This window comes from Myodes glareolus, chromosome 8 (assembly GCF_982192425.1).
Source record: "Myodes glareolus chromosome 8, mMyoGla1.1, whole genome shotgun sequence".
NCBI lineage: Eukaryota > Metazoa > Chordata > Mammalia > Rodentia > Cricetidae > Myodes > Myodes glareolus.
In genome coordinates, this window is record NC_142033.1 from 70,174,150 (window position 1) to 70,191,455 (window position 17,306).

At 52.0% G+C, this 17,306-nt stretch overlaps 1 protein-coding gene across 1 annotated transcript in view; it reads right to left on the reverse strand.

Moving 5' to 3' along the window:
- The window catches only part of Ablim2 (actin binding LIM protein family member 2), a 98,256-nt gene that overhangs the window by 63,201 nt on the left and 17,749 nt on the right, over nt 1-17,306 (reverse strand). Inside the window, exons 4-6 of the mRNA XM_087909093.1 lie at nt 13,508-13,623; nt 10,207-10,333; nt 7,528-7,621 (exon numbers count right to left, since the gene is read on the reverse strand). Of these exons, the coding sequence (XP_087765219.1) occupies nt 7,528-7,621; nt 10,207-10,333; nt 13,508-13,623 (337 nt within the window). The remainder of the gene's footprint in view (nt 1-7,527; nt 7,622-10,206; nt 10,334-13,507; nt 13,624-17,306) is intronic.

Sequence of the window (17,306 nt, forward strand, 5' to 3'; positions counted from 1 at the left end):
ATTTTTGCACAAATAAGCTAGGGAAAGTGAAGCAGTTGGAACCGTGGTGGCAGCAGGAGAAAGGACAGCATTGTTCATTACCTCAGAGGACCACAACTCTGTGGATGAGGCTGTCATCCAGAAATGCCACACTGTGAGCGGCCAGCTTGAGAGTGGCTGCCACGCAGGGAAGAGAGAAGGTTGGGAAGTGAACCCTGTTCACACCTGAGATGTCCAGTGCTTCCTGTAGGCCCACATGGTTTGGAAATTCTGGTGGTGGTTGTGGAGGCAGCTTGGGTAGCAATGACCACCTTGGTCATGAGGGAAACGACAGTGACCATTGTATTGGTGGATATAGGGGCAGTGTTGATGACTCTAAGGAGTTTGGTAATGATGATGGTTTCGGGTGAGGCAGTCCTGGTTCCTCTGGAGAAGGCAGAGGCTATGGAAATGGTGGGTGCAGCTACGGTGGGAGTGGCTGTGAGAGTTTTAACAATGGGGGACAGAAAGGAAGCTTTGCGATGGCAGTAGTGGCAACTGTGTAGGTGGTGACTCCTATGGAGGTAGAAATCACAAAACTCAATCTTCAGACTTTGGACCCATGAAGGACTCTGGAGGCAGGAGCTCTGGTCCTATGGTGTGGAGGTTCCTAACACTCTGCCAAACCAGGAAACCAAGGTGACTGCCATGGGCCCCAGCAGCCACAGTGCTACCCAAGGGGCAGAAGGTTCTAACCATTGTCAGGAAACAAAGTCTAGTGGGCCAGGAAGGCTAGAGATGTGACAGGGAAGCCCGGGGGACAACAGACTGTGAACTCAGGACAGTACCTGTGATCGGCTGTGTTTGCTTCTGTTCCGGGGGAAGCATGTAGCTCTCAACAAACTGTTTTTGCTTGTTTGTTTGATTTGGTTTGGTATTTTGAGACAGGGTTTCTTTGTGTAGCCCTTGCTGTCCTAGAGCTAGCTCTGTAGGCCAGACTGGCCTCAAACTCACAGATCTGCCTGCCTCTGCCTCCCAAGTGCTGAGATTAAAGGTGTGCGCCACCAGCCTCCAAGCATTTTAACGTCAGGATTTTTCACTCAGCCAGTTGATTGCCAAGTGTACTTGGTTTGATCACGACACCAATTAGGTATGTCTTTAAAAGACTGAAGAAATTGGTTGGAGAGATCTTAAGATCTCTTAAGAGCTTAGGAGGGCTTGCTGTGCATCCACAGGGGCTGAGTTCAGATCCTAACACCCATGTAACAAGCCGAGCATGGTTTCATGTGCTCCTCTAACAATACAGAGGGCCGGGGCAGAGACAGGAGGAGGGCTGGGGATTGTTGGCTGACCAGGAGACCAGGAGAGACTGTTTCAAGGAATACAATGGAGAGTGAGAGAGAACCCCCAGCACCTTCCTCTGGCCTCTGAGTGCAGGTGCACATAGCCACACAGCTCTGCACATGTGTGTACAGACACCACGGGTGGGGGTGGGGCAACTTGGATAGCCACTTCTCCAAAGATGATAAGAAAGTGATGGAGCAGAAAAGATGGTCAGTGTCACATGTCACTGTCAAAGGGACTTGCTAACCAGCTCCTGACCTGAGCAGACGAGGTGTCTCATACCCCTCAGAGCAGTTGTATGCATACAAGAACAATCAAGACCATGGGAAGCCTGTGGGGAATTGTGTCCACTCGCCGTACAGACTAGAAATCCACTGCTTGGTGTCTAAGAAAGAGCAAAGACTCCTACACCCAGTTCACAGCAACATGGCACATGCTGGTCAATGGCTCCTAAGCTCACACGTGCCCTGTGAAGGAGGCAGTACGGCACAACCATCCATAGGATGCTGTGTGTTAGAAAGGAGGAGGTACCTACAGGTGTCACAGTGTGGACAGCCTAGGGGAGCCAGTTATGTAAGGTCAGTTATGTGTGACTCAGAAAACCCAGAACAGGCAAATCCACAGAGGCAGCCAGGGGCCAGAGGTGACCTTGCCTTGGCTCTTTGACTTGTGAGGACACTCAGGTATGTCAAACCTCTCTATTTCTCTTGCTGCTGCTGCTGCTGCTGCTGCTGCTGCTGCTGCTGCTGCTACAAACAAAGGGAGCACAAAAGGCCAGTGAAGGTGACAGAGTCAAAGCTAAGTATCCTTACTGTTGCTGTCACAGCCCACTGTCACTGTGTTTCCCTTACAGTGAGGGGTTTTCTAGTCATCTATCCAAGCAGAGTTTCCCACAGGAAAACCAAAGCATCAAGAGCAGGTTGCTTAGGCACTGAATGTCTGTGCCATTACCCCTGCATTCCCAGCAGGCAGATGGCCTAACCCCTTGCCTGTTTTGGGCTCAAGATGGCTCAGATTTGAACAGTGCATCAGAAGCCCAAAATGTTTTGGCAATGTGTGCTGTTAGAAAAATAGCTTATGCCTCCCAACAAGCAACTGTCATCTTTAGCAAAACAGACCAAGGCTGGCTATGGAGACATGAGTAGCCCACAAGGGCACAAAGCTCCTGCAGCCCCAGTAGGGCCAGGTCAGTACACAGGGCTCCAGGATTATTCCCAGCAGCCCTGCAGAAAGGGTCAGTGGCACCTAAGTGGGGTAGAAGCCTCATGCCTTAAGACACTGCCTCTTCTCTGCAGGGTGGAGCAAGGGACCACTCCTCACATGGCTAGCAGAAATCCAGGTCTTCCTAACCGAGCCTCACATACCCGAGGCCAGTACCTTCTTCCTCAGACCCAACTTGATAAAGCAAGTTGTCTAGGGACCTGGACATGTCTCCTTCTGCCCCTGAGTCTTCCTTTAGTTTCTCCATGGAAAGCAGATCTGGACCTTCAAGTGGCTGCTCGGAGCCCAGGGCATTCCTTGGTCAGTCTCAAAAGTATATATGCCTTTATTCTTGTTTATTTTTGAAATGTTGGGTTTGAACTCAGAGTATTGCCTTTGCTGGGCAACTGCTCTCCCACTGAACTATATCCCAGCTTTTGGTCTGTAGAGACAGTCTCACTTTGCAGCACAGGCTAGCCTTGAACTTGCAAATCTACTGCCTCTGCCTCCTGAATACTGGAATTCCAGGTGGGTGTCACCATACCTGGCTTGCAAATTCCTTGTGAATCTCCAAGACTGAATCCAGATGTTAAAAGTCCTAATTGTATGAGGAAATGAAATTTACAAGGCAAAGAATCAAGACCCAGAGCAGGTGCCAGGCAGCCCAGGAGTGGCTGATGGCTGCAGCTGTAATGAGTCCCCAGGGCTCTTCCACCTGAGTCCTTGTGGGAATCATTTGCTCCCAAAAGAAGAGCCAAGTTAGTACATGCCCAGCAAAGCCCCAGAGGAATGGCATCCCTTCCCAGACTCTGTCTGTATCCCAGTGCTTAACCCCCTTACCACACCTCTAGCTCCTCACTTCTCAGGATCTGTTACCAACATATTAGCCCCCCACCCGGTTCCCCTGTCTCCACCTCCCATCTTGATCCTCACCATCAGCGCCACTTAAGATGCCATCTTGGGAAGCCATGCCATATACCCACACAACCACCCTTAAGGTCCACCCAGGGACACATCCATGAAAAGTGCTCTGAGAGGGAACACAGGACCACAGTCAAGCATAAGTGCTCCCTGGAGACAGAGAGTTCTGCCAAACACACATGGGAACAGGAGAGGATCCCAGCCTACCATGGTACACACATTCATGTCTATATGTGTGCTTGTGTGCCTATTTGTGTTGTCCATATGTACATACATGTCTATGTCTCTGTGTCTGTGTGCTTGCATGTGGCATGCTGGATGTCTGTGCTTTTCTGTGTCTCTGGGTATTGTATCCATGTGTAAGTCTGTGGGTTGCTTCTCTCTCTCTCTCTCTCTCTCTCTCTCTCTCTCTCTGTGTGTGTGTGTGTGTGTGTGTGTGTGTGTGTGTGTAGGTGAAACACAAAAATATCATTTCTAACCAGTGGATAGTTTAGGTGTCAGCATTCACTTAGGAGTGATTTTTATCGTTTGTTTTACATAAGTCTCCTGAATACGCTTCTAAAATAAGCACACCGGCTTTAGGGGCTTGAGATGCAATCTTCATTGCTGTCTTCAGCTTTCAAATGCTCCCAACTATTTGAAAACACAGGTTTTTTTTTTTCTCTGCCACTAGTAAAGAGCACATGCGTAGAGAGTGGCAAGGCAGGTGCCCACGGGGACACAGAAGTGGGCAATGAAAAGCGACACCCCACATCACAGGAGACAGCGTATGCAAACAGACGAACTCCTCCTCTCCTGTAGAAGCTCCTACCATCCTTCATGGCAGGGACCCCGGACCCAATTACCTCATGTTTGTGGGGCAAGCCCCCAGCTCACAGTGGGACACAGTGAACCCCATAGAAATTAATGCCAGGAATGGAGAAGGAAAGAAAAGGGAGATGGGGGGAGGGAGGAAGTGAGGAAGGAATTAATTAGTGGTCTCAGTGGGGCCTGAGCTTCATGTTGCCATGGTGATAGCCGTCGGTATAAAACTGCACTAAAAGTGGGGTCCACACCACGGTGCCATCAGGGTTAATAGAGTGGGGCCAAGTAACACACTCATACCATGCTCACCCCCACCTTTGCAGAAAGAAGAAATAGGGCTTACAAGATGGCTCGTTAAGGACTAGGCTCTGAGCCCTGCAAGGGATACACGCTCCTTCCACACCTTTCTCCCATACCCAGCTCCAAAGGACTCCCTAAGGACGTGCCTCATGAATCCTCCAGCGAACTGCCGCTCTCTGAGTGTTGACTTCAGCCACTTCAGGTCTCTGCCTGTCAGCCAGGTGTGAGCTCTGCCTCCTCGCCCACATGCCACATCTGTCCTCACCTGTCTGTCTCTGCTAATGCCCCTCCTTGACCCCATGAGCCCACATGGCGCAGGCTCCTCAGGACTGCTGCCAGTGACAGGAGCGACAGGACAAGAAGAGGGAGGAGGACCCTCCATCACCAGGAACGCACATTTCCCAGGCAGGACTGCTTGCACCAAGCGCTTAGGATGGCACTGTGCCTACCTCACACAGTCACAGCACAAATGGGGCTGTTGTGGGGGAGCACAGGAGGCTCCCACGTGGGCCTCACAGAGAGGACAGCTGGGGGCTGAAAATGGTCTTGGGGTCAAGAGGAACCGCAGGCACCTCCAGCAGCCCACCCATCTGGCTCAGCACAGCTCCTGCCAGCTCCTGCCAGCTCTGCCAGGCTTCCTACCTGCACAGGGTCTGTCCCCAGCCCTTGTCAGCGCACGAGCCCGGACCACCTGCCCTGAGGGTGTCACCCTCGCCTTCAGCCAGCCTTCATATGCTTGTCCTTTTTTCCTTTCTTCCAATAAGTCCCTCGTTCATGCAGCTCCCCAAGCGCCCGGTGTCACCAGCCGGGCGCCAGCCTGCCTGGCCCAGCTTCAGGCGGTGCCACTGCAGCGCTGCTCCCTTCTGCAGAGCTGGCTGTCTCCACCCGCAGCTCCCACCTCACACCCGCCAGGAGGATGCTCAGAGCTGTGCTGAGTCCGCGGCACAATGGCTCAGTCGTGCCACCTCCAGTAACTACTACCACCACCACCGCAGCACACTCGCCCCCAGAAAAAGCAAAACCAAAGGCATGCAATTCCCTGGAAGCCCTTTTCTCCTCCCCTGTGGGCTATAGAGGAAAACCAGGACTGTCCAGATCCTACCGGCTAGGAGAGCCCCTTTCCACAATCCAGATAGAGTACACCAACAGTACTCCACAGCCCCTAGTCCCTACTTCCACACTTGGCTCAGAGACACAATAAGAGTGCTCACTCTACAGATGTGGTCATGTGTTTGCTCTCACCATGCATGAGGAACACCAATGGCCTCACAGGGATGTCCCTCCCATGCATTATCCTGGGGCAACTCAGAGCTGAGGTATGGGGCATGGCGCATGTCATAACATAAACCTCACCAACTCTCTCTCAGCCCAGCTCTCAGCACTGGGCCAGGTCTGCCCACCTAAACTAGCTTTTCTAGGCGAGGGTCTGCTGGGCTCTGCTATGAATTGAGCTGGGATCCCAAACTGTGCTTTTAGTAGCAACAACAATGGCAGAGACAGACCCCAGAGGCACCCACATCAGCCCATAAGGTCACGACTTGGTGAGACAAGATTAGGTTGCCATGCCACTCAAGGCCTGCTCTCAGGCAGAGGTCAGGAGATTTAGGGCAGCCTTTGTCCAAATGAGACTCTGCTGGGGGTTTCCTCACACCTGGCTGAGTCCTAGAGCCTTCTTCATTCCCAAGAAGGACAGCTGTGTGGTCAGCCAGGTGCACAGGTGCCAAGATAGTAGGGAGAGGCGGGAGCCCCGGATCCATAAGGGAAGACAGGGATGATTCCCTGAGCTTCAGTTCTTCTGTGGGAGGGCAAAGTGCAGGCTTCAGTGTGCATGGGAAGGGACACTGAGTCAGGGAGGCCAGGTGCCCTGTCAAAGGGAAGCAAAACCACACAGCGGTCGCAGTCAAAGCCATCTCAGGGGCTGACGCTGGCAGATGCTCTTTTAACAGGAGCCACTTAGGCTGTTTTAAAAACCCCTGGGGCACCTAGGACTCTGGAACAGGAAGAAGGAGGACCAGGAGGAGTTCAAGGTCAGTCTCAACTATGCAAGAAGTTCAAGGTCAGCCTTGGGCTTCATGAGACCCTAATTCAAAAAAATTAAAAAAAAATAATGAAAACAAAAGTCATCAGGGATGAACTTCTTATTCAGGGAGAGAAACAGGGAAGGATCCTGGACAGAGTGAAACTCCTGAGTCCGTGGGAGGAAAAGGCAGGGCAAGGGTCAATGGGGGTGGGACTAGGCAGTTGGATGGGTCAGGCTGGTCTTTTGTCCTCAGCCAGGATTTGCCTGTATGAATACCAGCTGTGCTCCCCACACAGGGCAAGACTCACAGGACCCACAGGAGACAAAAGTCACAACCTTACTGCACAACCCACTCAAACAACTTGAAGACCTCAGTGCAGAGGCAAGCAAGGTTTATGATAAAGAGGTGGAGCATCCAGCCTGCCTCGAGGCTAGGGAAAGGCAGAGCCTTACGCCAGAGCCAGGTCGGCCAAGGGTGAGGTGGGAGAGGACCAGAAGACTCTAACCAAAAAGCAAGCAATTTACAGTGACTGCCACAAACTGTGCAAGCGTTTGCAGTTTTGATCCGGCAGCCATGTTTCTGTGGACTTATCTGAACGAGAGTAGGGAGATTGTTAGCATGAACTGAGCCTTGGGAAAAGATGTTCGCTGTAGCCTTATTTACCAAGTAAATCAGAGTATGCCGTGTCTAACAAAGGGAACAGCCTAGCATGTCTCAGGTCCTATGTGAGGAGGTGTGTGACACATGTTGACACATGCATACATCTGAGTGAGCTATGAGTGTCAGGCTATGGAAAAGAAGTGGATCACAAGAGATCCACATGGTGTGGCACCATCAACAAGAACTCTGTATGGAGAGGAAAAGGCTTGGATTATGCCAAGAGTTCTGGACACAGGGAAGGGACAGCTAAAGGATTCGGGGCTCTTTCTGAGATGACTTAGCTCTTAGAAAGTGCCAGTCCCAGCCCCAGGCTTCTCACCTCCAGCACGCGGCCTGTGATGTACTTCTCACAGCCGTCACAGCGGATGCCAAACTTGGTGTGGTAATCAGCCTCACAGTAGGGCAGCCCATCCCTGCAATGAGACAGGCAGTCAGGATGGCATGGGGTCACCCGCTTTGTCCCCAACAAGCAACAGAAGTCATAAGAGAACCTTCGCTCAACACGGACGCAGGGCAGCTTCCTCCTACTCCGAGGGACAATTCCTGGACAGGTAGCATTCATTTACCACCTGCTTTGCCAACTCACGGGAAATATGAAGGGGTGAGACCTCCTCCAGTCTGTCTTCATGTGTGGCTGTACACCCAGCCCCGTTGATGGCAGCAGGAGTCAGTGCAGAGGCAGACAGTTCTAGAAGCTGTGCTCAGGAGACTGGCCAACTCTCCCGTGATGGGCTAGCCATCAGCCCAGTGTCATGGGAAGACGGTGCAGACAGGATATCCCCCAGCTTACCTATCCTCTTTCCCCAGCACTGTAAGCCTAGCAACAGGTGAAGGGACACAAAAGCAGGAGAGAGGGCTCAGGGAAGGGAATGCTGAGGGAGGCATGGAGGATGTGGGTGGGACCTTTATCACTCCACTTAGGATGGGAAAGAGTTCCTGAGAGGAGATATGCAAACAGTCTTGGACTCAAATGCCACGTCTCAAGTGTGTCACTTAACATCACTGAACCTCAGCCCTTCCCACAGTAAAACAGGAGAAATGAGAGTGAGTGAGGTCTTCATAAGAGAAGGTGATGCTGGGGGCTGGCTTAAGAAAGCACCTGTCAGTGTCCAAGACTATTGCTGTTGCTAGCTGTGGCTGTCTTCAGCCACGGGCCACAGCTCACCAGGAGTTAGTGTGGAGGTGACAGGAGGGAGACATCTGCATACCCACTACAGCTATGGTGAACTCTACCTAGATTTCTGCAGCCATGACAAGCAGGCATATTCAGGCTGTTGGGGTTTAGAGTGGGTGCCACACTCTTTCCCTTAATACTGGAACCCACAAAAGACCCCAGGATGAGTGCTCCAGAGCTGGGTGCCCCTCTGTGACCCCAATGATCCCAGGAGAGAGGACACAGACCTAGAGACCCCACAAGCTCCCATATCTACAGCAAACCCAGGAAGTTATTAGATTCCATCTCCATGGCAACACCAGTGTGATCTCCCCCTCAGTTCTGGGATGGCTCTGGAGGCTGCTAAGTAACATGCTGGTGTGGGTGAGCCACCAACGCCCTGTGTGTGGTGGTACCTGATGGGGCAACTCTGCCATTTTCTTCAGAGTCCTACACACCAGGCTCTGTCCGCCTGAGTCACACCCCACAGTATGACGGTAATGGAGGCCGGGGGACTCGGGCTTCACAGACACATCCGACTGAGTGGAAGCCCACTTTGGCTTGGGGACATCACTTTAGGCAATGTTTCATTTTGTGCTCAGTGGGTCACATAGTATTCTAACCAGGAACACAGAGAGGTCCCTGGTACTCTCTATTCAGTCCCGTGTGACAGAGTGTACTTTCAATCTGGGTGCCAGCATGAGCACAGTGGCCTCTAGGATGCTGTATATGTCCTCCTGGACATTTGCATATATGTACAGATGTATGCATGCACATACATGTACATATGGGTGTGCACAAACATGCATGTTTATGTGTACTGTATGCATACATGTGTGCGTGTACTTGTGTATGCCTGTATGTGCATACCTGTGTGCATACATATGTGCACACACACTCCACTCTATGCAATCTTACCAGGGGACATTTTCTACCTAATCAATTCCTATATGGATTCCAATTTTGGAGCATGGAGGAGGACATTCCTGTTCTAGGGGCACTCTTTCAATCACCACCCAGCTCACTTCACTTGCACTTTCTGCCTCACATCCCTGATCCCAGGGTTAAAATATATTCCAGTTTAGCCAAGCAGTGGTGGCACATGTCTTTAAATTCAACACTCAGGAGGCAGAGACAGGTGGATCTCTGTGAGTTCGAGGTCAGTCTAGTCTACTGAGAGAGTTCCAGAACAGGCTCCAAAGCTACAGAGAAACCCAGTAGCTTTGGGAAAGCCAGTGTGTGTGTGTGCATGAGTGTGTGTGTGTGTGTGTGTGTGTGTGTGTGTGTGTGTGTGTGTGTGTGTGTGTCCCAGCTCAAGACATGATTTCATGGCCTCTGGCAAATGCTGCCTCCTCCCCAAGCAGGCTCACCCCCTTAACAGCATGCTGGGAGAGTACTGAGCCAATGGGTAGAGGATATCTCAGAGTCCATCTCTGCAGATCAGAGCATGTGCCTGTAAGCTCCCATGCTCCCATGGGGACAGCCAGACTCATGAGTCCCTGCAGCTAGCATCTATCAGCTGTTATGTCTTCCGCAGGGCATCCAGTGCCAGGAATGTCCAGGCACTAGACAGGTGGTAGCATCCTGGAACATAGGCAGGTGTTCTATGAAGGCAGAGCTGGCAGCTCCACTCCTCTGCTTCTAGCCATAAGTCAGAGCTGAAGCTGCAAACCACTTCAGCAGGGCTGCTAGTGAGGAAAAGGAAGGCTTCGGGGACCAGAGCAAGTCCCGGCCTTGGCTCTTTACCCAGGAACAGGATTAATCGGCCTACCAGGACTGGATGCCCTGCTCCCCCTGCAGCATCCGGCAAGGCCTTTCTGGGCTGTCTCTGTCTGCCACACTCACTTGCTGATGTACTCTGCATTGAGGAGTTTCCCACAAGTCTTGCACTTGAAGCAGCCCAGGTGCCAGTGCTTGTCCAAAGCCACCAGGGCCTGGCCATTCTTGATTTCTAAGCCACAGCCCCCACAACCTGAAATAGAGAACAAACAGACACATTCACTGTGGGCCCAGGGGCCTCTTACTGCAAGGCCCAGCAACCCCACCAGGGGCACTCAACCCCTCAGAATCTTAGGCCCCACAGAATCACCCAGAACAGCCCTGGAGGAGAGGGACAGGCACGGTGGCGTGCTAAAAGGACCCTGTCCCACAGTTCCAGGGAGCCCTTGCACAGGTCGTGGTAAGGCTTGATCCTGTGTATGAGGAACACTGGCACTAGGCAGCCTGGGCTGGAGAGTGGGTAAGCCAAGGTGGAGATGAAGCTGGCCTTCTAAAAGATGGGATCCGTCATAGTGCAGAACCATATCCTCACACCAGGGTGTGCTGAGTCTAGGCTGGCCTGGGGTTGGGGCGACCTGTTTGATTGTGCACTGGCATCTCCTGGTACAGGAACTTCCCACCCTTTGCTGGAGGCAGAATGTTGAACTTACACATAATACGGCATCTCACCAGAGGGACATGGCCTCCCCGGAGAGATCTGAACCCCAGCCCTTCTTGTCACTCCTACTCCTGGCCCCACATCCCCACCTGTCTGGCTTCCCCTCCTGGAGAGCTGAGTCCCAGCCTTCACCTCTACTCCCTGCTCATCTCACCTGCCTGGAGCCCCCTCCTAAGGATTCGCTTTGATCCACATGTCCCCAGCTCCTCCTCTGGCTATGAGGCCCCTGCATTTGGAATTCTCCTCCCCTCTGCTCTCTGTTCTGTCCCCTCATCGGCTGGGGACTATCCCAGGCCCAGACGACTTCTTCAGTACCTGCTCTACTCATCTCTGCTTTCTCTCTCTGAACTCCACCTCCACCCCTGCCATGAAGACCAGCCATTCTTCACTGTGTGCCAGTGTCCTGGTCTGAAGCCCTGATCAGGAAGCTGCCTGATGCCTCTGCCCTTCCACTGTGCCCACCCTGCTCCCTGATGACTCTGCCCTCCCGCTGTGCCCACCCTGCTCCACGCCTCTGAGGGCCCTGGGTCTCAGGTCCTGGCCCTACTTGGCTGAGCCAACTGGTCCCTCCACACAGGGAACTGATGTAACAAGGTCCTTGTCACTCACTGAAGGATGTGTGGGCTCCCAGCAAAGTGGAACAGGCAGGGAGTGTAGGGAGAGCAATGCAGGGGTGACTGTGGGGGACGTGTGTATCCTGTCTGCATGTATCTGTGCAAAGATGCGCTGGTATTTTTTTATTTTTTATTATTTTTGGCTTTTTTTGAGACAGGGTTTCTGTGTGTAGTCCTGGCTGTCCTGGAACTCACTTCTGTAGACCAGGCTGGCCTCAAACTCAGAGATTCACCTTCCTCAGCCTCCCGAGTGCTGGGATTAAAGGTGTGTGCCACCATTGCCCTTTGTTTCTGTTTTTGAGACAGGGTATTAATATGTTGGCCTGATTGGCCTCAAACTCATAAATATCCTCCTGCTCTGTCTTCCAAGTGCTGGGATTAAAGGCGTGTGCCACCACTGCCCGGCTTATGTATGGGTATATTATGTGCTGTGTGCAGCCTGTGTGGGCACAACTGCTTTGTAGTTTCCAGGGCTGGGAGCCAGGACCCCTGGAACACTGAAGTCTTGTCTCAGAATAGGCACAGCCTTTGCTCTTCTGTACACACCTCCCACAGCCTTAACGTTCCTTTAACCAGTGCTGTCTGGAGCACATAAGCACTGCGTGGACAGTCAACACGCTGTACTCACTGGCAATAACGACAAGGAAGATGTCGGCACGTGCTCAGTACACACACACTTTGGGCTTTTGCTTGTTGACATAGGGCAGTCCATGCTGGACTCGAACTCACTATGTAGTTGAGGGTGACTTTGAACTCTTGATCTTCCTGCCTCCACCTTGCAAGTTCTGGGATTACAGAGACACTCAGTTGTGCAGCGTTTTATGTGGTGGTAGGCCACATTTTGTGAGCACCAAGCCAGTGGCTCCCAGGCAGGGGTGATTCATTCCCAAAGGACTTTAAACAAGATCTGGAGACCCTTCTGATGGCTGCAATAGGGGTTAGGCCTCTGTGTGTGCAATGTGGAATTGGAGATGCTAAGCCTCCTGCCTAGCTCTGTATAGCGCCTACCCCAGAGAAAAATATCCATCGTGCTGGGAGTGAGCAGCTTCTCTGGGTAATGGCTGGCCTATGGGTGACACCACACCAGACTGCTATAAAAGCCAGAAGACATGCCTCCTGCAAAGGTGTCAGAGAGGCGATCTCCAGGTGAGGTTCCCGAGGCCCAGGCACTAACTGCCTCCCAGCTGCTACATGACCGGTGCCAAGTCACTTGTGTATACCAAGGAAAGGGTGATGTTCTTGAGGGCTAATGATAGCTCTGACCCACAGAGAGCAAAGGCAGGCACTGGTTCTGGCTGTGAAGGCTGTACCTAATGAATGAGGAAAGGCAGGTACAGACGACATCTACCAGAGAGCCTGGCTCTGCTCTAACGGTTAGTCCTGTGGCCAGAGCTGGGGCTGCGGCAGAGGTCCCAGGAATGACTGCCGCTCTGTTGCCACCAACCCACCTGGTACTCCAGAGTAGGGAGTGGAGGACTGTCTGGGTTCCTCTGCCTGCGATTCTGTGTCTCTGGGCCATCACAAAGTTGCTCTCAACAACCTCCCCCATGCCTGTCCCTGAAAGGTTTTAAGGAGTGTTGTCATGGGAACACAGTGCCTACTGTTAATGCCTCCGGTGCCCTGGCAGCCCTGCATGGCTCTGCCACTGGCAGAGCAGTTCTGTGACAGCGACTGCCTATCTGCCAGTCACAGGACATCCTTAGTGGTCTATGAGAGATCTACAGGGTTTCCCAGAGATATCTGCTTGCGGCCCTGCTCATTGCATATGGCTTGGCCGTCAAGGTCGGCTGGGTCTTGTGCCGGCACCAAAAGGGAAGGACAGAGAGGAGACTGGGAAGGCTTCCTGGAGGAGGAGGTGGCCTAGCACTAGGTGACAGCAGAAGGGATGTGGAATGGAAAACCTGAGGTGGCTGTGACGGGCATAGCCTGTGCAGAGGCTCAGTGGCAGGAACAGGGAGATTACCTACTGGGTCCCCGGTGTTCAGCGCTCTGTTACTGTGCTGGTCCCATAACGTCAGGCTCAGCCACCCCCTTCCCACCCCCACCCCCCACTTTCAGCTTAGCACCCACTATTCAGAGGCCTAGCCGCACTTACTCCGGAGGCCTTGGGCCAGGTGAGCACTACTGCCCAGCGTCGTGGGCGGGGAGCACTTCTGGCACACACACTCCTTCCCATTGAAGGTCACACGATCCCCAGGAGGAAAGGGCAACCTGGAATGAGAGTGAACATCCTGTTGGCCGCCTCAGTGTCACTCCAGGGCATGGCTCCTGACTTAGCAGAAAGCCCTCTTTCTGGGAGATCAAGAACTTACACAGACTAGACTGGGCCCAGGTCCCAGTCTTGCTGGCTGGTCCTGCAACTACCTCATCCCTTGGCTGACCTGGGTTCCCTGCAGCTCATGGATGCCAGCACTTGTTGCCTGCCAGTGCTGTGGTCTGAAAGCTACCATGATGCATTTTCCCAGGTGTGGGGGGACTTCGGGACTGAGTGGGAGTCCCTAGCAGTCTCTAATATGCTAATTCATCCTCCAGCTGTGCAGCCTCAATACCTTACGCAGCCTCTCTGTTTTCCCGTTTCTCACCTGCAAGAGAAGACTCATGGCATGCACCACAGACTTGCCATCCATTCAGACATCCATGGTGGAAGAGGCTAGCCTAGACTCCAGGGCTGTGAATGCCCAGTGGCCATTTCCCTACAAGCTCAAATGACTTGACAGAGATATATTCTAGAAAATGTTCTCAGTATAATCAGTGCCATCGTGCCATGGAACACCTGGCCACTGCAAAATGTCCCCATGGCTCTCATCTGCTACTCCACTTCCCATATCCCAGACGAGAGAGCCATTCGAGCACTTGTTCAGGGCCACTCTGCCATGACCTGCCGGTGTTGCCACTCCTCATGTCAGCAGTGTGTTCTTTTTCAGGGCTGAGTATTACTCCAGAGCATCGTTCCCACTTGGAATTAATGGCACCTGCATCGTGGAACTTCCTTTCCCAAAGTGGAATTCCTGGTCAGCTACTATGTGATTCTGTCTCTAAGAAAACTGTACCACTTCACTTCTCAGACTTTGCTGTATGGCCTTGGTGTCATAGCCCTTGCTGTTACCCACCATACTTTGTATCTATGCCAGCAGGCACAGCTGCCATTTCACAGTTGTTGTGGTCGATGTCCCCATTAGCTAATGGTGCAAATGAGGTGTGTTTTCTGTATCTTTTGGTCATTTGTATATGTTCTTTGTTGAAGCATCTGTTAAACCCTTTTGGCTCCTTCTGGATGTTTCCTTTGGATTGTAGAAGTTCTTTACATATTTGGCCTATATCAGTTACTTCCTCGTTGCTATGTCAAAATGTCCAACAAAAAACATCTTGAGAGGAAGGATTTATCACTCCCTGCTTTAGATTTTATGTTTTTGTCTGCTCTGACATAGAACTTCAGCCTATTGCCGAGGCTAGCCTCCTACTCAAGCTCCTTCGGGATTCTGCTGATACCTTTTGACGTTAGTTCCCTCCAGCTTCAAAACCATCACCCTGTAGCAGGGCAGGCCTGCTGGGGTCAAGTTCACTTAGCTCTTCTGTGTCCAATACGTTTCTTTTTATGGTGCCTGTTTACTGATGCTCACTATTCTCATGCCTCAGTGTATAACCCAATGGGGTTAGTGTGCCCAGAGCTGGGACACCATCACCACGGCCGATTTCAGAACATTTCAATCACCATTTTTATCAACAAGGTCACTCAACTTTGGGTCAGATTAATCATCCTACAGAATGACCTTGGCCTTCTTCAGAAGGACTTTGGCTAAGCACAGCGCGGGTGGATCTTGTTTTCCTGTTGGTGCTTATAGACATCTTCCTACTGTTTCCCGTGCTCCTCCACACAAATGGTGTTTTGTTTGTATTTTGAGGGTGGGGAGTTCTTGTGGCAGTTGTATTTTTTTTCTGATGTTTTTGGATTTTTTTTTCTTGCAAATCTTTAGCAGTGTGGCTGTGAGTTCTCACTGGGGTGTGATACATAGGGTTGACTGAATATCAGGGTGCTCTTCTTTTAAAGTCTCTGAGATTTGGGGACTGCAGGCTTCTAGCTTTCATCAAATCTAGACAATTTTCAACCATTATTCCATAAGGATTGGTTTTTGTCTCCAATCAGGCAGACAGACAGGTAGACCAATGAAGAGGCAGACAGTGGCTCTACACCCCTCCTCTGTGTGCCAGTATGGAAGCTTATACTGACATTTTTTTGGACTTCCATTTATTTTTTGCATGTGACCGATCACTTCAGGATCAGCATGCTTGGCTTCTAGATGGCCAGGTGTTTATTTCTGTACCGCCATAGCTCTCCCACTTCTGGGCACAGTCTCTGTTCAACAACAACAGAGGACATGACTGCCCCCATGTCGGTATCTACTGACATCAACCCTGGTAGTCTCCACTAACCTTTCTTCATGTTTGGATCATCATCTCATCTGGGGTCCACACTTCTGAGTAAATACTGGATGTCATAGAGTTTATCCAGTTGGATGCAGGGTTCTCACACCTTCCTGGAAGGAGGGTGGACTGCCAGCCTCAAGGGACATCTCAAGGAGGCTCACCCTTCATCTGTGAGTGCATAACAGCTTCTGCTCCAGGGTAGGCCACCCCTGCAGTACCCAAAAAGGATAATCCACTGTGCTTAGAACTCGGTGCCGCTGGGAACTGTGTACAGCACAGCAGCCTGGCTGTCCCTAAGCCCACTGATGGCTCATGTTGACTGTCGGCTTGACTGGATTGAGAAATATCTGGCAGACATTACACCACCTCTGGATCTATCTGAGTGTTTCTAGGAAGGAAATCTGTCTTGAATGTGGGCAGCAGCAGCAACATTATGCATCCATCTAGTGTGGGCAGAGTCTTCTGAAACCATGATGGGCAGGGCAGAGCAGGGAAGGGCAGGGCTCTTCCTTTTAAAGCATTTCACATGGGCATTTGTCACCATGGAGTGAAGGATGGTGATGTGGCTGACGTGACTAGGTGTTTGGCCTGAGATTCACAGCAGCCATTCTCTCCCCTTGTCTCACACATCCTGCCAATACCACCTTTCCATTCGTCATCTCGCCCTGGTCAGGAAACACCTCCCTCTGTTCCCTGTGGTCCCCCGGAGTCAGCCTCCAGCAGGAAGCAGGACTGTGGCCCCGGCTCCGTGTGTGCTTGCTGAAGGCCAACTCTGTGTGGTGTCTAGTCTGGCTATGTGCAGTGGCAGAGCCCCACCCTACCCTACACCCTGAACGGTGCTACCAGTTGTCACTTGTACTTTGGTAGATTGCCCAATGTGGGCTCTCAGGCCAGCTGTGGCAGAGCCCACCACGTAAGGATGCTGCATGGAAACCATTAAGGTATTTCTGGAGACCTCTGACCAAGCCACACTAGAGAGCACACTGCAACTCTTCCATGGGAAATGTCCCCCACTGAGCTTCCTCCCCTGATGTCTCCTGGTCAAAGGCTCCATTCTGGCCTTGAGTACATGCTATGACGATAGCCGAGTACTCGGAAAGGACATAGGAAACACCACTCAGGCTGGACACAACAGCATTGGAACAACCAAGAACACTCTGCTCCTCACTCTGACCTGTACTAGCAGCCAGAGGCCTTTCCTGAGGGCAAGGGAGGGGGGTACAGGGACCCCAGAAAGTCTGCCATTGGTCAGAAGGCATATGTAATCATAAGGCCTTGCTGCCAGGGTGGCATCCATTCTCTTTACGGGGAGTCCACTTGCTCTATGCCAGGTACTAGGAACCAGAGCCAGGCCTCCCAGACCCCACCCTCCCCCAGCTATCTGTGACAAGATCATACCATGGTGTTGGGCAGGACACAGCTGTGGACCAGAATGGGTCAGCATGCAGAGAGACAGGACAGAGGGAGAG